The 23,286-nt window shown below is 42.8% G+C and overlaps 1 protein-coding gene across 2 annotated transcripts in view; it reads left to right on the top strand.

The window, feature by feature from the left end:
* Lrrc28 (leucine rich repeat containing 28) overlaps positions 1-23,286 on the top strand; it is a 131,673-nt gene that overhangs the window by 6,559 nt on the left and 101,828 nt on the right. Inside the window, exons 3-5 of one of the 2 annotated variants that reach the window (XM_052160927.1) lie at positions 9,906-9,946; positions 19,504-19,541; positions 20,272-20,409. In XM_052160927.1, the coding sequence (XP_052016887.1) occupies positions 9,906-9,946; positions 19,504-19,541; positions 20,272-20,409 (217 nt within the window). Of the gene's footprint in view, positions 1-9,905; positions 9,947-19,503; positions 19,542-20,271; positions 20,410-23,286 lie in introns of those variants that run through there. The other variant, XM_052160935.1, reaches the window with a different exon arrangement.

The following is a 23,286-nucleotide window of genomic DNA, read 5'->3' on the forward strand; positions in this document are numbered from 1 at the left end:
TGCCTCCTGCTGATCTGTGGCTGACAGTGGCCTGGCTGGCTTGGTGCTTCAGGTTGTAAGTGCTGCCTTGTCCCTCTGTATGGGGCACTAATGCCTCGGGTAAGGACCAGTGGCCCTGGAGCACAGATCCCAGGGCCTGGATACATACACCTCTGAGACCTGTGCCCCTTGTGTCAGCAATGATGGAGAACTGTGCTCTTCAGTTTCCCATCCCCACTCCCCCAAAGCTTTTTAATGTCAAATATGATAGCTGTCATGAAGTCAGAAACATTAAGTGGGCCGCTTTCCAGCAGCAGGGATCACTGCTCATGCTCTTGAGTATGAAGTCCAGGGCCATGGTGCTGAGGTGAGGGCCAGCTTGCTTCTGGGTAGACGAGCCTTCTTACTGTTTCCTCATACACCTGGGTGACGGCGGAGCTTCCTTGGGTCTCTCTTTGTAAGCATGCCTATCCTGTTCATGCTGGCTCTGTTTTCATTACCTAATCACTTCCCAAAGGCCCTGGGTCATAACACCACGCATGGTCTTGGGGACGAGGACTTCACCATGAACTGCAGGTTAGATGCAGCATCCAGGCTTCAACACCTGCCGTCCTTGCTTGTATTTCTATAACTCTACTGTATTTGTTTTTCCTTTTTTAATAGTAAAACCAGATTCATAGTCTATATATTTTGCTTCAAATTCTCTTTTGTTTGTAATATCTCTAAGTTAGTAGATAGAAATGTCTTTATTTTAAAATACTTTGCAGTAGTATTTCATTATACAGTATTATCTTTTTTTGTATAGCTAGACATTGTCCAACTTTTTTTCAATGTAATATGAGCTGATTTATGTAGGAACTCGATTATGTAATCAAGGGGGGAATACAAGAATAGTTAGGGGTGAGCATATTAGTCCTATAACATCTTTAGGAGGCTGAGGTAGGAGGGTCATGCACTTGGGGCCAGACTATATAGAAAGACCCTATTTCAAACCAAGCCAAATAACACCAAACTAAAACCAGAAGTATAAAAGGCAAATAGATAGGAAACATTATGATTTGGGGCCTTAACATTTACTTTAGAAAATATTTTAAAGAACTTTTCTGTAAATGTCATAGTTATAATTCTTAGTCCCCAGTTGGTGGCCCTGGTTGGGAGAGACTTAGGAGGCCTTGAGGACTGGGGAAATGTGTCAGTCAGGAAAGTACCTGTTGGACAAGCATGAAGGCCTGAGTTCCTATTGATGTAAAAGGAATGGGTGACATGTACCTGTAATTCCAGCACTCTGGGGAGGTGATGATCCAGGAGCTGTGGGCTGCTGCCTGTGCCCTAGAGTGCCCGCTGCCCGACCCTACTTGCCCTTGGGGGTTAGAGGTGAGGAGGCACAAGTCTATGCACAGTCTCCCGGAGCAGATGAGAAACATTGCAGCGCGCTCATCTGAACACTGCGGCAGGCTCCTTTAATACCCTCCACCCGCACTCCACTGGTCCAAGAAAGCATCTCTTCTAAACAGCAGTTCCTGATTGGTTGGCATTCACTGTGTCGGCAATCCTTGCTCTCTCAGGCAGTCCTCAATTAGGTCCTCCTGCAGGGGATGCCTTTCCAGCTGCACGGTCCCTGGTGTTTACGAAGTTGTCACTAGCTGAATGAATAATCTCCAGGTTCAGTGAAAGGTCCTGTCTCAAAACCAGATGTTGACGAGTAATTGAGGAAACCTCTGACCCCTACACATGTGAGCACTTGTGCCACACATGAACATGTATACACATACATATCACACACACAAAATTAGTATCTACCATTAAAGATTTTTAGTATCTCTTTTCAGAAACTATGAGAAGACATTTTAACTCACTATTGGCATGCAAATTGACTTGACCTTTTTTTGGTGTTTTAGACCCTTGTCTAGTAAAATTGTATACCCAATAGGAAAAAAAATCAGAAACAAGGATATTCATCATAGCGTGGTAATGTGATGAATACTTGCTTTCATAAATATCCATTAATATGTTGGTTAAAACTTAATAACAGCTAACTTCTTTGGAGTCTTTCCCAAGGCATCACCTGGCAACAAATGCCAAGCATTGTTCTAAGCAATTTGCGTGTGTTATTAGATCCTGAAAACAATGCTTTGATGCAGGCACTGTCATTATCCCACATTTATAGACAAATAAAGGCACTGAAAAGGACTCTGGTTGTAGATGACTGGAGAGCGGGAAGGAAGGGTGGAGCTGGAGAGGATCCTCGTGTGTTAATAGTGGGAAAATGAGCTTGTATATCTGATTATTATACTTTCTGTTTAACTATTTTAAAAAGTAAACAGAGTTGGCATATAGATTCTAAATATTTTGATTTATAATGGTGGTGACTATACTTACGTAGTGTTGACATAAATGTCTCCTTTGTAGCTTGTAACTGAGTTAAGGTGAGCAAAGGCGATAGCTAGGAAAGTCACACACGTATTTCTCCTTGTCCCTCACAGGTTACAGATTCCTTATCCAAAATGCTTGGACCAGAAGAAGTTTTTGATTTTAGTTTTCTTCAGATTATTTGTATATACATAGTTAAGCTTTGGGGTGAGACTCATGTCTAGTTGCATAATTGGTGTGTATTTCATACATCCCTTATGCACATAGCCTGAAGTTAATGTGTGCTGTATGCATAGAGCGCCGTCAGGGGCTACCTGTGACTTTGTGTTGGTGCTCAAAGGTATTATATCAGAGGGCTTTTTGGATTAGATGCTTTGCCTAGAGTAGATGTTACATCAACACCTAAGGCAGGAGAAATAGGAGGAAGGGGCTAAGCCTGGCTCCTTTTGAGTTCTCATGAGGAGTTCTTGTGGCTCTTCAACCTGTTGGGCCCACAGGACTTCAGCTGCTGCTCTCTCGCAGGCTCTGCAGTCACCTTGATTGTACTGTGCTTGCTCTAGCGCTCTATAAAACCATCCTAATTATTTTTTGGTTGACTAGATGGAGATATCTAAGTCTGTCACGTGGTCAAGTTTTTCAGTGATCTGTTTGTTTTTAAAACATGGTCTTGAAATATAATCCAGGCTGGTTTTGAACTTGTGCTTTCTTCTTGCTCCAGCCTCCCAAGTGCTGGGATTATAGATATTAAGCTGCCACGCACAGCAATCTGCTTGAATTTTTGTATTTATGGAGTATAATAGAACTTAGTCTGTAGAAATGTAAGCAAGGGTGCAGTGGTCTCTGGACTGCCCTGTGGATGGAAAGAAGGTTTGTTGTAACTGTGAAACTGCTTCCTGGCTGTTCTCAGGTAGGAGAGATGAATGGCCAGAGGCATTTGGGAGTGCAAGGCTGCCATGACTGCCTGTTAGGGACAGAGAGAATAGCCAAAGGACAGGAAAAAGCCTCACCAGGTATAAAGAGCAGAGGAGGCTGTAAGCTGAAACAGCCTGGCGCGTGCACATTTGTGTGTGTGTGCGCGGGTGTATGTAACCCCCGCCTTCATGTAATGCATAGGCACATTCATGGTGACTGATCAGTGTGTCTAATTTGGGGAGATTGGATTGAGCAATTGGGTACATAATTTCCAGTTGCACAACCTCTATCATGTAGTAAGGGTAGTTTTATTAGATCAAAGTTCAGTCCTGGTCAAAGAACCTCACAAGCCTACAGCTCCATGTGAAGTCAGGTCATGGCATCCGTGGTTACCGGTTGGTTTATTTTTAATTAAAAACAATTGTTTTGAGACAGGGTTTCTCTACGTAGCCCTGACTATTCTAGCACTCACTCTGTAGATCAGGCTGGCTTTGAACTTAGATCTGCCTGCCTCTACCTCCTGAGTGCTGGGATTAAAGGCATGCACCACCACTGCCAAACCTCTTTTAATTTTTTTCTTTTTTCTTTTTAAGAGTTATTTATTACATATAAATAAGTATACTGTCACTGTCTTCAGACACTCCAGAAGAGGGCACCAGATTTCATTACAGATGGTTATGAGCTATCATGTAGCTGCTGGGAATTGAACTCAGGACCTCAGGAAGAACAGTCAGTGCTCTTAACCTCTGAGCCATCTCTCCAGCCCCCTCTTTTAATTTTTAATGCATGTTTTTTTTTTGAGAATCTAAACATGTATATGGTGTAGTAAAAATTAATCAGTGGTTTCTACCCTACCTTGGATCATATAGTTCCCAGATAAAAGACACAACCCTTTTATATTTATAATAAGCCTTAATATCAGGAGAGCTGTGCAGATTTAAGCTATTTTGTCTACATCCCTGTCCATAACCCTGAGATGTGGCTCGCCATGTTCTACCTGGGCCTCTCCTGCTTCGACTGGCCAGCCTTCATGGCCCATTCTCACGATCCCTTACCCCATGGCGTCGCCACTCTCTTCACTCTGCTCCTTCTTGTCCCTGCTTCAGACCCCAAGCCCTGGGAACCAAAGCCCCACCTACCTCTCCTGCCCAGCTAAAGGCTGTGGGCATCTTTGTTCCAACAATAGTTTTAAATTAAGGAGCAAGATTACATAGCATGACTTGTTATGTGAGGATTTCCTCATCCCTGAGCCAGTGTTTACCATTACAGTACATAGAAACAGACCAAACCTCAACACGTGTGTGTTGTATTTACATCACTTATTTCCACTCCCTTCCAGCGGCTCGTCCCTGTTTCCTCTGATATTCTCAATCTTGTCTGTATTTATTATTCTGCACACTGATCTACCAGCACACATACAGAGTATTGCCCATGTGTGCGTGTATTTAGAGCTGCCGACCACTTGGGATTGTATAACCTATTGGGGGCTCCTCTCTGCAGAAAGCTGATTCTTCCTCATTCAGTAGCCTGAGTTCTAGACTCTCACATCCTTACCAACATTTGATATTTTTCCATTTTATTATTATTTTTGTTGATGTCATTGTCGTCGTCATCATCGTTGTTTTCGTTGTTGGTGGTGAAGCTGTTCTAGTAGTTTATCTAGTGACACTTCATTGTGGGTTTGATTTGTACTTCCCAGAGGCTGATGACATTAAGCAGCATTATCTGTTGTATTAGTTAGCTTTCTATTGCTATAGCAAATTCCTGGATAACCAACTTAGAAAAGGTATTTTGGCTTGTAGTTTTAAAGGTTCCACTCCACTCTGGAGCATGGGAAGCAACAGTAGAAAGAGTGAGAGAGGAGGAGGAAGGCAGGGACTCAGACCCCTCAGACCCCCCTCAAGTTGGCATCCCCTGTGACCTAAAGACTCACTGTTTTCAGCCGGGCAGTGGTGGCGCACACCTGTAATCCCAGCACTTGGGAGGCAGAGGCAGGCGGATTTCTGAGTTCGAGGCCAGCCTGGTCTACAGAGTGAGTCCAGGACAGCCAGGGCTATACAGAGAAACCCTGTCTCAAAAAAAAAAAAAAAAAAAAAAAAAAAAAAAAAAAAAAAGACTCACTGTTTCCAGATAGCAGCACCCGGGGAGCCAAGCCTTTAAGGAGCTTTGAGATCCATCTCTAGCAGCTTTTTTTTTTTTTTTTTTTTTTTTTTTTTTTTTTTTTAAATCCATCAGTCCATCTTTCAGTAGCTTTTTTTTGTTACTGGGTTACAGTAGTTCTTTTGTGTTCTGGGTGCTGGATCCTTATCTGCTGTGTGCTTTGTAAATATTTCTTTAAGTCTGTACATTGTCTTTTATTTATAATGTCCTTTTATGTACAAAAGATCTTAACTATGATCATCTTTTTGCCTGTTGTAGCATTGCTTTTGGATATCATCTGTGAATCCACTGCCAAATCTAATAGTAAGGAGATTCATTCCTTTTCTTTTAAATAATTTGTTTTCAGTTTTTTGCATGTGGGTGTTTTGTCTGCACCACATGTCTGCAGTACTCATGGAGTCCAGAAGAGGGCATTAGATCCCATGAGACAGGAGTTATAGATGGTTGTGAGCCATCATGTAGGTACTAGGAATTGAACCTGGGTCCTCTGGAAGAGCAGCCAGTGTGCTCAACTGCCAAGCCATCTCTCTAGCACCATATTTGTGTGTTTTGTATAAGTGATGGTTTTAGCTCCTAAACTAAATAAAGTTCTTGAATTGAGCTATTTCTTGTATAGTGTGAAGCAAGGGTACAAACCATTCTTTTTAATAGAATTCTGTGACTGCTGTAAGAGCCAAAACTTGTGACGTCTGTGAGATGTGTTATTAGATGTTAGGTTGCATCAGGTACTGCTGACCCTTGAGTTCTAGTAGCTTATACCCACACAGGGATTTCTTATTTCTGATGAATGCAAACAGTTGCAGATTATTTGAGTACTGTAGGGTGCATGAACCCTAACAAAGCTGTTCCCATCTTGAAGTCACTGTGGAGCAGGTGAGTTCTTTTGAGAGACTAGGCGTTAGACTTCTGGGAGGTAGAAGGATAAGGAGCCATAGCTAAGTGATAAAGGAGACAGATTTCCAACAGGGCCAGCTTTTCCTTATCCTCCTGATTTAAGACAAAAGCCTGACAGCTTTAAACAAAGCCTTTGTAGGCTTTTGTCTCCTAGAAGTCCCCTGCTGACAGACTGGCTCAGGGCCTATCAGGACAAGTCACACAACAGTAGTAGGCCAATCAACCATCCTCTCTTTCTTCAAACTGACCAACCCTAAGGGAAGAAAAATTCTTCAAAGGCTTAAAAAAACCCAATCTTTGAGAAGAGAGTGGATTTTTTGGCTTTGTGTGTGTTCTGTCCAGTTTCTAGGGGCCTTTTCTGTGTGTGTCTGCTGGAAGCGTGTGTTTTCCTCATCCCCATTAAATGCCCTCCTTTGACTGCTAATTCTGTCTGCTTCTTTGTGCAATGTTTGAGATGATTTTTCCTGGCTCAAGAATTTTCCTGCCATTTAATTCTTTATAGCAGGAAAGAAAACCAAGTCAAAACAACAACAAAACCAACAAAAACCTGGAGTCTGAAGAAGACCCCTAGACTGTATCACATCTGCCCTAACTTTGGAAGGAGAGGAGTAGGAAGGGGCAGTCTCTACCCCAGAATGTCACAGATTTGTTGTGTTTATAAAATACATGAAATAATTGTTCCAAGTTATAAACATTTAAAAGTCTTCACATTTAAGGGGAGTTTGGAAGCAACATTTTATGCCAGCATATTAAACATGTTAAAGTTTACTTTTGCATTGGTTATGAAAAAAATTATTGATGTAAATGTTAATGGGATTTCCATTTTCCATGTACTGAAAATGTGGGATTAGAAAGGAGGTGTGATACCACAGAGCACCAGTAGGGGTCAGTCATGTCCTCCTCAGCAGACCCAGTTTCTCAGGCACCAGTAGGGGTCAGTCATGTCCTGCTCAACAGACCCTGTTTCCTAGGTTGTTTGAGAGATGGATTTACTTACTTTGTATTTTCAAAAGGCAGTATTCTCATGAACTACAGTCTTCTTAAAAGTATTAAATTTATTTTTTTAAAATATAAATATAATGTGTTTAACTTGTCAATAAGCTGACACTGATGCCTGTCAGAACCAGAAGTATGGTTTCAGTGTTTTATGTATAGCTCTGACTCAGAAAAGCAAAACTAAAAGCAAAGCAGCTTATGGAATGCTGTCTGATAGAGTCAAGTAAGCAGAGAGTCATGTAAGCCAACCAGATACGGTGTTGATACTCCAGCAGATGAAACTCAATGAGGGTCTGAGCGTGTCTTCCCTGCCCTGGTCTTTGCTTTAATGGGAGCATTGCTGGTTGAGCCCTCTGCCTTACAGTTCTCTAGTGTTGCTAGTATGCCCATAAATGGAAGTGTGTATTGTTACTAGAAAGATACCAATACTAAAAGACCATTCCAAGGCTTTGTGATATCTGAAGAAGTGGGTTTGGATGCATACTGAGTGAGGGTTCACAGCTTGCACCATGTTTAAGTAGTTCTTAGATGTTTAAGTAGTTCTGTCAACAGTAAGGACTCAAAACTTCAGTCGGTTTACAATATCTGTGTTCAGTAATGCAGCTTATGACAAAGGGGCATGGCTATCTGTACATAAGCAGTTGGAGTTTATCTGCATGTGTGTATGAAATTGTTACTTTCTTATCTAAAATAAAGCCAGTGGATTTTCATTCTGTTTAGGGTTTCAAAAAAAATCTATGCCTTAGAATAAAATATAAGCCCATGCATTAGTCACATCTCTTTTCATGGTTGCCTGTCTTTCCCATCTCCCAAACTAGGCCTTGCTTCCTGAAGCTGCACAGTCTTCCCCAAAGAGCACCGTCCAGGGACCAAATGTTTAATCATGGGTCTGTAGTAAAGTTTTACCTTAAAACCTAACCGTCCTTGCCCCTTTGTGGTTTAGTTTTTAAATTTACTTACTCTTGGGGAAGTACATGCACTGTGAGTCCAGGGGTCCAGAAGAGGGCGTCAGAGCTCTTGGAGCTGGAGTTCCAGGTGGTTGTGAGCTGCCAGACACAGGTTCAAGAGCAGGGTGGATTTCAGATTACTTTCTGTTGCTGCGATGAGACCACTGCTGGAGCAGCAGTGAGGACTCACGTCTTGAGCTACAAAAGGAATCCCGGAGCCAACTAGGACTGACAGATAGCTTTGAAACCTGAGCTTTGCCACCTGAGACATACTTCTGCAGATAGGCCACACCTCCTAAACCTACCCAAACAGTGTCACCAACTGTGGAGGGACACCTCATTCAAGCCACCACACATTCTTAAGGCTGGCCAGGCCCCCAAGCAAAACTACTTTTATAACAGGGTTTACAAAACCTAGTATGTCTTTAGGACTACTGGTAAGGCACTACCAGACAATAGGTAATTTTCTTAACACCTTCCTGTCCTCCTTTTGTGTGTTACTTCCTGTGCACAGAAGGTGGACCAGAATTACCCCCCTCCACCTCATGCCAATCTCATATTTGTCTTTAAAAATCCATGCCAGACATGTTGTTTTGTTTTTCTGAAAGCCATTCCTGGTTCTGTCATTAACTACTTACCTTTTGGTGTTTGGGGGATGTGGAATGAAAAAACATAACCTGTGTGTGCCCTCAGTTTTCATAGTGTACCTCTTCATGCACTTGTAAGTCTGAACCATGTTTGTAGTTCTATACGCAGTTATTTACAGGAACAATCCTCCCCCAACCCCATTCTTTTCAACCAGTGAGTAGAACTGTAGAAGTTTTCCCTTGGAAATCCCTGCACATTTCATCTGTTTCATCAATCAGTCTGCCATCCCCTCTCAGACGCCACCCTCAGGCCTAAAACTGTTGGGTCACAGTCCTTGTTTCTATTCATTCTCAACACCTGCAGACCTCAGAGGGTGGGTGGGGGAATTGGAGGATGAAGGCTGTAACTGGGAGGCCGCCATAACAAAGCAGTTCCAGCAGTGGCGCCTTGCTCACATTTTGGAGGCAAGAATCCAAAATTAGGGTGTGGTCATCAGGGTGGGGCCCCCTTTTTGGGACTGTAGAGTCTTTGCGGGCCCTTCTCCCTGTGTAGGCTGTTGGCAGTCCCTAGCATTCTTTGTTCACAGCTGCCTCTCTAGCCCCTCAACCTCCCATCCATGGCCGCCTTCCTTCTGTCTCCTGAGAGGCGCCTGGTTTCTCTAAGGCAGCAGTTGTCAGCCTGTAGGTAGAACGACCTTTTCACGGGGGTTACCGAAGACTGTTGGAAAACAGGTATTTATGTTCATAACAGTAGCGAAATCAGTTGTGAAGTAGCAACAAAAAAATAATTTAATGGTTGGGGGTCACCACAAGGTGAGGAACTCTATTAATAAAGGGTCGCAGCAGTAGGAAGGCTGAGGACAAATGTGATAGGGGGTGCTGTTAACTGTTTAACTATACCAAGTGTCTTGTGGTCGGTTTAAGTATGAATCCCAAACATGCTGAGTTGTTATTTTCACATTCTTACAATTTATATCCCAAGAAGAGATTATGCTTAAGGTAATTAAAAATGTTAATACTTTTTTTAAGATAAAATTTAATTCTGGGTTTTATTTTTCAGCCAGAAAACCTTGCTCAGAAGCTTCCAAACCTGGTGGAACTGTGAGTGTGATTATTCATTTTTTTAAAAAAAATAAGAATGGGAACTTTAAGTAATTTCAAGTAGTGGGACATATAATTTTAATATATTCGTCTGTTACTTTTGGGTGTGGTTGTCATGCTGCTGCTATGGGTAGATTGGAGACTTTGTTAGCCCCTGTGGTGTGTTAGAGCCTTCATGTGTGGAAATAGCTCAGCTCAGACAGGGAAGAAGCTCTGGGCGCAGCATGTTTGGGCTCTTCTGGGAAGTGCACACTCCTGGATAATCCCTCCCCTGTTAATTCATATGTCACACTGCACATAGGCTCCCCGAGGGCACGCAAATCCTCGGCCCACTTCTTCTTGGTCTCAGTCATTTCAGTTCTTTTGAAGAATACATACCTTCATAATGCTATAAAACTTAGCTTTTTGTTTCTGTCTTCTTGAGGTTATGAGCCTTCTGTGTGCATGATAAGGAGGCACTACTTCCCCCCGAGATACATCTCAGGACCCATTCGTGCTTTTGCCAATTATGTTCAGTATTTTGTGCGTGAGTGTGTACATGTGTCTGTAGCGGTGGATGTCTAAAAGTCCTCTATGCTCCCAGCGGGTGCGCCTGTGGCTCTGCACCAGCCCAAGTGCTCTGGATTCAGGAATGAAAGACCAGCACACCCAACCTTTACGTTTTAATATGCCTTATTTAGCTCAATGGCTGGCCAATTCCAAACCTCTCCGTGGCTAGCACACACTTCCCTCCGGTATTCCTCAGTTAACACTCTCTAAATCTATATTTTATCTTTGCTGGCCTAGTTCCTTCTGGGCAGCCCTCCCTTTTCCCTTTGCACCTACAACTCTGCCACCTAACCTTCCTGCTTCCTCACAGTGTGGTCTGTTCTACACTCTTGTCGTGGTGGACTTCCTTCCCTTGTGTTTCTTGCTCAGGAATCTAAAAGTCCCTCCTCTGTCTCCCTGCACAACCATTGGACAGTGGCAACTTTATTTTCCAGTCAGAGCCAACTGGAGGCAGACTCCCTTTGGCCTACATGCAGGACACTGCACACAGGCTTTGACAAGCCACTGTATATGCCCACCTTACTCTCTTGAAACAGGGCTTGCCTCTGAACCTCAGTGTGCCTTTGGGCTCCACTGGCTGACTGACCAGCAAGATCTCAGGATCTTTCTGTGCTTGCCCTTCAGTACTAAGATTACAGACACATAAAACTCTCTCTTGTGTGGTTCTGGGTGTTGAAACTCTGGTCCTTATGCTTGTGGAACAAACACTTTTACATCCTGTACTGGCTGGTTTTGTGTATCAACTTGACACAAGCTGGAGTTATCACAGAGAGAGGAGCTTCCCATGAGGAAATGCCTCCATGAGATTCAGCTTTAAGGCATTTTCTCAATTAGTGATAAAGGGAGGGTATGGGGGGAGTACCCAGCCTGTTGTGAGTGGTGCTATCCCTGGACTGGTAGTCCTGGGTTCTATAAGAAAGCAAGCTGAGCAAGCCAGGGGAAGCAAACCAGTAAGCAGCATCCCTCCATGGCCTCTGAATCAGCTCCTGCCTTCAAATTCCTGTCCTGTGTGAGTTCCTGTCCTAAATTTCTTTGATAATAAATAGCAGTGTGGAAGTGTAAGCTGAATAAACTTACCTTTTCCTTCCCAACTTGCTTCTTGGTCATGATTTTTTTGTGCAGGAATAGAAACCCTGAGTAAGACACCTCCAAAACACCCCCTAGCTTCACTTTTTTTGTTTTGTTTGAGTTAGGGGTTCTCTGTGTAGACCTGGCTGTAGGTCTCACTCTGGAGAGCAGGATGGCCTCAAACTCAAGAGATCCACCTGCTTCTGCCTCCTGAGTGCTGGGATTAAAGGCATGGGCCACCACCACCATAGCCTGGCCACTTTTGTTTTTTAATGTGTGGTCTTTGGAATAAGATTGGCTACTATACACTCACATATTTGGATGCTTAGCCAACAGGGAGTGTCACTATTTGAAAAGACTAGAAGGATTAGGAGTTGGGACCTTATTGCGGGGGAGTGTGTCATGGTGTTATCCTCACAGCAGTTGAACAGTCACTGAGACATAATGATTCATCTATTTGTATTTACTTTCATGGAAGATAAATACTTAGTATATATTTTTCTGTACAGAAACTGCTGGGCTTAATTTCATTCAGAAAGGTGTTTGTTTCTGTTCCTAGCTCAGTATGTTATTTGGTCTGAGTGTTGGGGAGATGAAGGAAAAGCAAACATCCTGCATCCATCTTTGCACTGAGTCACGCTCATTGTCATTTGTCCCATCCTTTTATTCTGAAACTCTTCAAACTAACCAAAGATAAAAACAGTACAGTGAACACCCACAGCCTGTCACCAAAATGTAACCACACTCCACACTGCCGCTGCGGTTTCCTTCTCCTTCCTCCTGCTTGGGTAGTGTGTGCTGAGTGACGGGAGAGCATTGCAGGCAGCTGCCACCTCCACGCCTGGACGCAGCCCGTCCAGTGCTGTCTATCTGAGTTCCGTCTTATTGAATAGATCTTCAGTTCAATTGGAGGTCTGTTGATTACCACCAAGGCTCAGTTTTTCATATATAAGATGACGTTATCTATAATAAGAATAGCTTACATCCTCTGCTTTTATATTCCACTTACTTGATCATTAGTTTTTTTTTTTCATTCCTTCATTCATTCATTTTTCTTAGGTACCTTAGTGTAATCAACAAAGAATGTGGGAAAGAAGTGACATGAAGACGTCATTGTGTTCTCTTGTTCACTCTTTTCCCACTAAGGGTGGGGCTTAGGCCTCTCTAATATTGAATACTTAGGACTAGCAAAATTTTCTTCCCTGTCTTGTCTGCAGAGTTTTTTCTTTTGAACTTCAAAGGGTCTGCCTTTTTTTCTTCCTGTTTTATCTTTTATTTTACTAATATTGTACATTATACTGATCAATACTTGTACATTGAATTAATATTATAATGCTAGGATAACATATATTTGGTCATAGAATATAATTGTGTTTATATGTTTGGGGGGGTTGGTTAGGTAGTGGAATTTTGTAGCAATTTTTAAAAGGGATGTTTCTCTATAGTCTTGTAATGTTTATTTTATCTTGTCTTTACTTGATATCTTAGTATTATTACCTTCCAAATGAGTTGGGAAGAGTTTTCCTGGTCTTTCATTTTTCTTTATCTTGTTCCTTATTTCATAAATATTTGTTAGGTCTGGTAGTGGTCCCTGGCTAATCGTGAGCTGACCATTCATCAGCTTCTCTAGACTTACTATGTACAGACTTACCATAGGCTCGTGATTAGCAGACATGTTCAGTCCCCTAGCCTGAGTCTCTGTGTGGGTGTTGAGCCACACCCTGGCCTACATTGCCGGCCACATGGCTCTGCTCTAGCCTTCAGTTCTTGTCTATGTAGGACTTGAGCTCAGCAGGCGAGAGAGAGACCAAGGCCTTCTAGATCTTAAGTTGCTCCCAGCTCTGAACCTGTATGCACCTACATGTGCCAGTGGTCTGCTGGGTTGCCAACGCCTTCATGGATGCTCCCCACTAGCTTTTCCTTTAAGTTTTCTGGTCTGCATATTATTTGTTATAGTTGTTTTCTACTGCCTAGCAAAGCTATGAAATTAAATGGATGTAATTTGTTTCAGTTTAGCACTGAAGATAGTTTTTTTCTCTCTTTTCTTTTTTAAATTTATACTAGGAATGTTGGACTTAACTGTGTCTGTCTTATTTGTGTGTGTGTGTGTGTGTGTGTATGTGTGTGTGTGTAGAGAGACAGAGAGAGACAGAGAGAGAAAAAAAATGAATGCTTTGCCAGTCAAGTCTTTGATGCAGCTCTGAGACCAAGTGGATAGTAATTCTTTGGGACTGTGTCTTGGAAAGCCTTCTTTCTCGCCCACTTTCATCTGGGTTACTGCTTTTCAGTGTGGTTGTGATCTCTTGGCTTTCCTTAACTCTGAAGAGCTGAGTGGTGGGATATGGGACCAGCACACATGAACACCCAGCAGAGCACACTCATGGCCACCATCTGGCAGTCACCAGAGTTCCTCCTCACAGATCTTCCCTTATCGCTGCAGGCCCTGGGCCAGTTGCCGTAGCTTCTACCTGCCACGTGTTGAGGTTATAGGCCTGTAGCACCACGCACAGCTTATTAGTTACCATTCATGCTGCTGCAAAGTGCCAGACAGGAACAACTGACGGCATGGTTCTCAACCTTCCTAGTGCTGGCGCAACCCCTTAGTACAGTTCCTCATGTTGTGGTGACCCCCATCCATAAATTTATTTTTGTTGCTACTTTACAACTGTAGTTTTTGCTATTGTTAATGAATCATAGTGTAAATATTTTTTGGAGATTTGCCAAATACTACTTTGTAATGTAGGTATTTTGGAGGTTTGCCAAAGGGGTCATGACCTACACTTGAGAACCACTGACTGAGGGGAAGAGAGACTTACTTTGTTTCCCAGTTTCAGAGCAACTGGGAAGGTGGGAAGGCTAGCTCTGCACTGCAGCTGGCCAAGGCAGCTCTCACATGGTGCAGGCAAGAGGCAGAGAAAGCGAGATGAGACCTTTAGTCAGACTACTGCCTTTGTCCAGCCCCAGCCCATGAGTTAGTGCTACTCATTCAAAGCAAATATTTCTCCATGGTTCATTCTCATTGGAAATGCCCTCATGGGCACATCAGGAGGCTTGCTGCTGTCTCCAGGGGATTCTTAACCAGGTGGAGATGACTATGAAGAGTAGCCATCGCACCCAGCAGTGCGTCCGTCCTCAGTGCTGCCACTGTTTCTCATCAGGACCGTTCTGATGTGACCGTGGTCTCAGTGTGGCCTCCCCTGTGTGTCTCTAATGGCTGGTGGTGCTGAATGTCTTCATGAACTGTCTGTCATCTGTATCTTTAGTCAGTTTTTATGCGTAGGTTTTAATGGTTCCCGATGTGGTCTACAGTCTTCTTGTCTGGTGTTACCCGTACTTTCTTCTAGGACACAGCTCATCTCTTCCTCCTTGTTTTGCACAGTAAACGTTAAAAGTTTTGCCTATATGTCTGATGCTTTGATCTCAAGTGGGGAAGCCTGAGACTCAGTGGTTTTCTTTTCCTTCCCTAGAAGTCATGCTTTTGTTGCCTTAGTCCTTCCTGCGTGCTTCAGTGGTTTTCTCCCAGATGAGGGGCCTTGGTTGTTAGTAGGTCTGTCTGTCAGCATTTGCAGTTCATTCCCTCTGGCTTGCAGTTCATCAGGACACATCTCTTACTCTCCTGTTTATTTCCTTGTCTGTAAGGTGGAATTTTTGTCCTCTTGATCTAGGCTGAGGAGTTTCCTTTTAAAATTAAATTGATGTATTTTTGTGGTGCTGGTCCTGGGGTGGTACTCAGGACTGTGTGCTGAGTAAGTACTCTGCCTTCTGTGAGCTGAGTAAGTACTCTGCCTTCCCTGGCACTGCTGCTCAGCCGGAGCCTCCACTCTGTAGGGAAGGGATCTCCAGTCTCTTGTTTCCCTTGAGTGTTCTGAGCTTCTGGCGCTTGCTTCCTCCTTTGGATCTCCCTGGGTATTGTTGTAGCACGTGCTTTTATCCCTCTGCTTGGTCTATGCCCTGACCTGTGAGGTTCTTGCTCATCAGACTGTCAAAAACATCCCATAATGGGCAGGACAGTTCGTTTCAGTCTCTTTCTCAATGTGCTTCAGTTTTGATAAACTGTATTTTTCTGCGCTTGAGGTCAGTTACTGTGTTAATTCCATCTAGTGATTTTATATATTATATATTTTCATTTTATATATAGATATCTTTGATCTCTAAACATTTCATTTTCCTTTAAATTTTATAGTTCTCACAATGTTCATAATTTTCATCTAACTACCTGACTGTGGTCATTATAATTATTTAAGTGTTCTTTGCTAATCATTTGCTTAGTGGGGTTTATTTTTATTAATTTTTTCTTCTAATTTGGGGTTGTTTTCCTCACTGGATGGTAAGTTTTATAAATCTTCCATAATAATGTATTTTCTTTTCTTTTTGTTTTGCTGTTTGCTGGCATTTGTGTTTGGTTCTTATCTGGTTTGCTTAGAATAGGAGCAGTCTCAGATCTAAGGACAGGTTAGCTTTCTTGCAGAGGCCTTGGCTGTTGAGGGTCTCTCTGGATGGCCTGGGTCAGGGCAGGACTCGGTAGAGTGCTTGAGTGTGTACCTCTCAGTCCAGAGAGCTCTGTGTGTGTTGAGCTGATAGCTTTTCTCTTGTTTTGTTTGCTCGCTTGCTTGTTGTTTTGTTTTATTTGTTTTGTTTTGCCCACAGATTTTTTTTTAATGCATGTGCATTTTATTGAATTTAGCAGAGTTACGAGATCTTTTAAGTTTTTGGAGCTGTCTTTCAGGGGTAGGGGGAGTGGAGGGATAGTTCCATTGTCTCCTGAAGTCTTTCCCCTTGACTGCTGTCTCAGTCCTGATAGAGGCTCCATAACCTAGGAATTCTCTTCCTATTCCATAGCTCAGCATCTCCATACAGACAGCTAGGGGATGATGTAGCTTACCTTGCTAGTTCCATTTTTTTGTTTTTAGAAAACAAAGTCTTTATTACCTGTTGTCACTGTCTGGAAATAGTTGTTTTGTAGATCCCATCTGGTTCCCCTTGTTTATAGCAGGCAGGTCAGTCTGGTCCCTGTTACTCATTATGTCTAGAAGTGGAAGTCCTGTTCCTTCAATTAAGAAGATAGCTTTTCACTGTAGAATATGTTTCATAGTTACAGGGAAGTTGTAAAGATAGCACAGAATGTTCTGGTGTACCCCCTCACCCAGTTTCCGCTGTGGTTAGCATGAGTTCCATGGGACATTTGTCAACACTAAGAAATTGACATTAGCATATTGAGTAAAACTTTGTTTTAGTTTATTAAAAAATAAGACAAAAGACCAAGCCATTTGCCAAAGTGACTGTACCCTTAAGTGGCATTTGTACTAGCATGAATTTAATTTCCTGCAATATTTCAGCAAAATGTGATGAAAACTAACTACTTTGAAACATCAAGATTTCAGTTACTCTGAAATTTAAAAAAGAAAAAAATGATAAAATTGAGGATCCGAAGCCTGTGGTCACAGTGCTCCCCAGACACCCAACAGCAGGCATGTCCACTGACCTCTCACGGCGTCCCCACAACACCGCTGAGAGCACCACACCATCCGTCCTCTAGTCCACAGACACAGGCCAGCATGCTTTTTTGTGATTATAAATTAGGAGACTGAGGGTGTTGCTAATGCTCCCATGGTCATGTGACTATGATGGTGCAGTAAAGACAGTGGGGTGCTCTGGTAGACCTGTCACCCAGTTATTAGGACAGACTTGCTCTCTGTACCATGTGGATTCTCAGTTGATTGTGTTCTAAATTATTTGTGGAATTGGGATTGCGTTGTACTTTGTGCACAAATGGATGATCTTTTGGAGACCCTGATAGTTCCAATGTGTAGTTAGGCTCAGGAATACTGTAGTGCTACATAGCATCTTTATTATAGACACATTAGTGTATTAAAATGTGTCGTTAAGTTTTAGTCATAATAGTGGGTGTACTCTAGAACATCTTACATTGTACTCTAGTACTTGGACATTTTCATAGGTAAAACTCCAGACAAGCATTTTATTGAAGTAGTTTTTAAAACTCAACTCTGCTTCTATTTTATGTGATGGCATCTGGTTTTCCTGTACAATAAATGCATTTTTACATACTGTAGTGGGTGTCCAGCACATTTACTTACAGTCTTTTGGCACAAATGACCTTGATCAAGAATTCTTCCCAAAGTATTAAGTTCAAAATGTGTAATCAATTCATATACACAAAGCAGAGAATGGGGTCTGTTTTAGAGTGCACACTTGGTTAAATTGTATCACATGGTTATCAAGTGAAGACTTGCTGCCTGGCAAACACAGAAGCCAGTCCTAACGACACCAGCTTTTGCCAAAAGAAAAGTTTTTGTTGCTGGACTGACTGGCAAGAAGACCAGGCTCAGGTCTCTCTTCTGTCGGTGGTGATGTAGGGCCATGAGAGGAAGGAGGGGAAATGCTTGTTGGCCAAATGGCACAGCCGGAGTGCTTGTTTCTCTCCTCAGCTTTCATTGTGTTCTCCTGAGGATTTTGAGCATATGATCTTGTCAGACAACCTGGTCGCTTCTCTTCATAGCAACTTTTGAAAAACTGGTTTCAAACCTTAGAGTTAGTAGTGAAAAGCCCTTGGTGTTTCTTGGAGGAAAAAGTCTCACATCTGAGTGTGTCTGGTCTTAGCTGATTTCAAAACCCACAAGTTAACATCCTCCACAACACTGGTTTAATTCAGCAGAGAATAGGCTTCACAAATTTGTTGCTTTTATCCTGTACTTATATTTTAACATTCACTAAAGATAGTCAGGATGTGAAAGAAAATTTCTAAGTTATATTTTAAAATACTTTGGGGATTTATTTTTTACCTACAATAAATTGACTGGTTTGAAATCAAGTGTTCTAAAATTGAGTTGCCTTACCACACATGAAAATAAGTTTTATCACTGATTTTATTTTTACTGTATGATCTCTGGCAGTCCCGGCATTTGGCTCTGAATATGTGGTGTCAGATGGTACCTGGAGTCTCCACCAGAGTGTGCCAAAGATGCTTCAGTGGGAAAGCCTTGATGACTTAGACTAGCCTGGACTTGCAGGGCTTTTTAAAGAAGACTTCTGTTGCTGAGAAGTCAGATTTCTGTGCCTTGGCATCTGAGTGTTTCTACAGAGACGTTAATGAACATTTAATCTCTGTTCTTGGGTTACAGTAAACTTGCCAACTAGAGATATCTTTAAGAGCTTTGTTTTAAAGATTATTTTGTCTGAGTGTTTTCCTTGCAAGTATGGATGTGCCATATGCATACTTAGTGCCTGTGTAGTGAAGAAAGGGGAATTGGGATTAGGGACAGTTAGGAGCCACCAGGTGGGTGCTGGGACCCTCCCTGTAAGAACAAGTGCTCTGAATGGCTGGCTGAGCCAGTTAGAATGATCTTTAGTCCTCTTTTACTGTTTAGAAACTAAAACTGATAGCTCCTTTTACATAATAGGTACTGATTTTTCCTTACACAGTAAATATATTTCTGAAAACCTAAATAATTTAAATTAACTAGAGGTACCAGTAATTTTTTTAAAGATTTATTTACTATTTATAGTGTGTTCTGTCTGCATGTTTGCCTGAACACCAAAAGAGAGAGCTCTACATCTAATTAAAGGTGGTTATAAAATATCACATGGTGTTGCTGAGAATTGAACTGGGGACCTCTGGAAAAGCAACCTGTGCTCTTAACCTCGGAGCCATCTCTCCAGCCTATAGAACTAGTAATTTTTTAAAATGAGGTTAAATACCTTATGATTTCTTTTATATTAATGATTTTTAAAGGACAAAATGAGAAGATAGATTTAATATTTGTGATTTAGCATATTACTCTCAAAGTATTAGCTGTTGTTACGTCTGTGTGTTTTGGGGAGTTTTGCTTATATTTGATTAGTTTTCAAACAGAGCTTGTATTAGCTGGTTATCTGGCACAATACTGAATACCAACAGCAGCTTTCCCCTTCTTTTGTCACAGGTACCTTCACTCAAATAACATAGTTGTGGTCCCAGAAGGTAAGCACACTTATAATTCTTAGTTTGAAAACAGTGTCATTTATATTTTGCTTTATGAGTAGATGAACCCTGAACCCTGTCTCCATCTCTAGCTCCCTAAACCTATTTTGGTTGGTGTGTTAGGGAATTTTAATCTAAAGGACTTTCAATTTATTTGCTTTAAAATGTAAGTCCAGTTATGAAAGGTTAAATGGAGACGTCTAAAGACAATAAATGGCCAAGAAAATTAACTAGACAGACTGCCGTCGGAAACAGCGAAATGAGTACTAGTGAGTAGGGTGGGCCGCGGGCCCTCTCTGCATCTCTGGCTCTGGGCTACCAGCATGTGCTGCCTGAGCTTTGTAAACCTGGGCTTCTAGGGACTGAGCAAGACTCTTAAACAGCTGAGCTACATCCCAGGCCCTGCTCTTAGTGATGTCATCCGAGACAGGCTCCTGTGTCTCCCTGCTGGCCTCAAACTCTACTCTCCTGCCTCAGCCTCACAGGACCACGCCAGCTGGGTTCATCTTTGAATTCTTTATTTAGTCACACATTCCCCCTGCGCCTCCCCCTGTTGCTTTAACATTTTTACTTGTTCGTAAGTTAATTTTATCTCAAGGTAGAAATACTTTCCACTTTAACAACTTCATTTTCACATCGTGGGAGTGACAGACAGAGTCAAGAGTGAAACGGTCACCTAGGAACACTGAGTCACACTCATTCTGCCTTTCCTCTCCTTTTCTCTCTGCAGCCATCGGGTCCCTTGTGAAACTCCAGTGTCTGGATCTCAGTGACAATGCCTTAGAGATCGTTTGCCCAGAAATTGGTCGTCTGAGAGCGTTGCGTCATCTTCGCTTAGCTAATAACCAGCTACAATTCCTACCTCCAGGTAATCCCTGTCTGTATAGTTTCTCGTGTGTCAGGAATCTGTTTGTAGGACTGTGTGCACCAGCAGCAGATGTTTGAGTGTATTTGCAAGTATCTGTTTGAGAATGAAACAAAGGACTGTAGGTGAAACCTGACAAAGCGTTCTCCTGCCGTAAATGTAAGAGGATGGTGTCTCTGTTTTGGGGCCACTGTGGGGTGCATTGTGACAAGTGTCCGCTCATCATTCTTGTCACTGCCGGGCAAGGTGTTTGTGTGAGGAGATGTTGGCTCTGAATTTCACATCAAAGAATGTGAGTAAATTTGGATGCTTAAGGTGTCTTTTTGTAAAAAATAGTATTAATTAAGAAGTTACCTAGCATGCATGAAGCCCTGGATTTAGTCTCCAGCACTGCACAAACCAGATATGGTAATACAGGAGGATCAGCAGTTCAAGGTTGGCCTCAGCTACTTGGTAGGTTCAAGGCCAGCCTAGACACAAGAGACGCTGTCTCAAAATTCAAAAGAACGAAATGCATGACTCTAATGCAGTGCTTGCAAACCCTGCTTGTGTACACACGAGGGCACGGCACTTCTGCTCCACACGGCTGTTCTGTTCTTTGTTCTTTGCTGTGTATCACATTTGTGGTGAAATGTGGTCATTTCCGTCCGGTGCATTCCCAGAAGTTAATGGTGTTTTTCTAACATCGTTTGACTGCCTCTTAATAACCACTGAAGGGATTTATTTCCTGACTGCTTTCATATAACTTGTTTTAGCTACACTTCTGTTCCGCAGGAATTCAGACATGGATTTTTTTTTTTTTAAGTTTCCCAGCTTTGTTTCTGTCATACGCACTTGGCTGTCCTTGTTTTGAGTGCTATTTTATTCTGTAGCAACTATGTGCCTTGAATAGGCGCTTTTAGGTGAACCATGAGTAGGTTGCTTGTTCTGAGACAGGTTCTCACTCACTGTGTAGCCCTGGATGGAACTCCCATAGCTCTGCCTGCCTCTGCCTCTCGAGGACTGAGAAGACAGGTATATGCCACCACGCCTGGGCAAGAGTAGGTGTCTTTCCTCCTAGGCATCCTGTGCAGTTCTGGACAGGCACTCCTACTTCCTTGCCTTGCTTGTATACATCTCCTTGTGAGGTCATTGCAAATATTTGGTTGTGTTTGAACAAGTCTAAACAGCTCCCCGATGTTTGGCTGTGTTTTGAGACATGGTATGGAGAAAAGAAGGGGGGGGGGGTCTCTTCTGTTGTTCTTCGGCAGCTGTCCACACTAGCTGATAAGTGTTGCCAGTCCCTCCTACAGTCAGTCTGTCCTGTTATGTAGCTGATTTTTATGCTGTATTCCCTCAAAAGGCTTCCCATTTTACTGTGGTGGATTATCTGTCAGGTATGCATATGGGCTGTCGTGTGTGTGTGTGTGTGTGTGTGTGTGTGTGTGTGTGTGTGTGCGCGCGCGTGTGTGTTTGTGTGTTTGTGTGTGTGTGTGTGTGCTTGAAAAACTTTTCAAAACAATGTCAGGGGCTGGAGAGATGGCTCAGTGCTTAAGAGCACTGACTGCTCTTCCGAAGGTCCTGAGTTCAAATCCCAGCAACCACATGGTGGCTCACAACCATCTGTAATGAGATCTGATGCCCTCTTCTGGAGTGTCTGAAGTCAGCTACATTGTACTTACATATAATAAATAAATAAATTTTTAAAAAAGAAAAAGAAAACAATGTCATAGCCATTAATTGAAATATGAAAAGTATTCAGGATGTAAATTAAACTAACACAGGACACATATAAGAGCCTGGCTATAAGAGTAGGCAGAACTCTCAAGAAGTGCTTTTAGGAGTGTACATAGTTTGTCTTTGCATGTCCACATTGCTGTGAGGCCCAGTGTCTATCAGTTTCTGAAGCTTACCGTGGCTTACAAGATAACTAGAAAGTGGTTCCAAAACTCTTCCTCTGTGGGTTGCAGAGCCCTGCTGTTCTCTGCTGAGTGCCTTCGCCTTCTCTCAGCATCTGGCTGTTCCCGTTATGGGCACCTGACAGAAGCAGGAACAATGTTTTCCTAGGAAGTTTGGAAGAGACAGGGTGGGGTGAGCATGGGGGATTGTGAGAGTTGGTTTGCCTTATTTTCTGGATTTTTATGCTGTATCGTGGTATCTTCTCAGGTGCTGGGTCAGACATGTTAGAGTGATAGGAGAGGGACCCCTCAGCATCCAGCAGGGTGAGGCTCTCGCTCTCCTTCAGTATCTTCCCGCCTCCTGGCTCTGTCTTGAATGTCACAGGCTTTCTACTCGAACTGGTTCTGGCTGGGTGGTGTCTGTGAGCTGCAGCCCACTGCTGTGCTGCGCCAGTGCCTCCGAGGCTCAGCCTGCTTGTGTGAGGTGTCGGAGCTGGAGCACACTGGTCCTGTCACTCTGCCCTGCAGCCTGCTGTGCACCACTGTTCTGTGAGGGGCTGGGAGTCAGTCAGAGCATAATTGCTAACGTCCCTGTATGCCCTGGGGTGTTTTCTGTCTCCTCTTCGCCTTTTATAATATGCCCGCTGCTCCTCTGTATGATGTCTTTCTGGTCCCACTTGACTGTACTACTACTGTACGGGGTACAGAGAACACTACACTAGCATGGAGGCATGGGAAGGAACTGTGCAACTCTTCTGAGGACTGAACGGGACGGGACGTCATAAAGCCATGCGGCATGTTTCTTTATGTTTCTTTTGTAAATTAAAAATGTGAACATATTATTATTATTATGCATGTGCACATTTCTGTGAATGAAATCTGTTTAAATATTTCATCATTCTTAGGTGAGAGTATGATGTTTGGGTATGTGGGGTGTGCCATGCGCATGTGTGGAAGCTGGGACAGCTTTGGGAAGTCAATTCTACCCTGCACCTTTATGTGC

This window comes from Apodemus sylvaticus, chromosome 1, assembly GCF_947179515.1.
Source record: "Apodemus sylvaticus chromosome 1, mApoSyl1.1, whole genome shotgun sequence".
NCBI classification, from domain to species: domain Eukaryota; kingdom Metazoa; phylum Chordata; class Mammalia; order Rodentia; family Muridae; genus Apodemus; species Apodemus sylvaticus.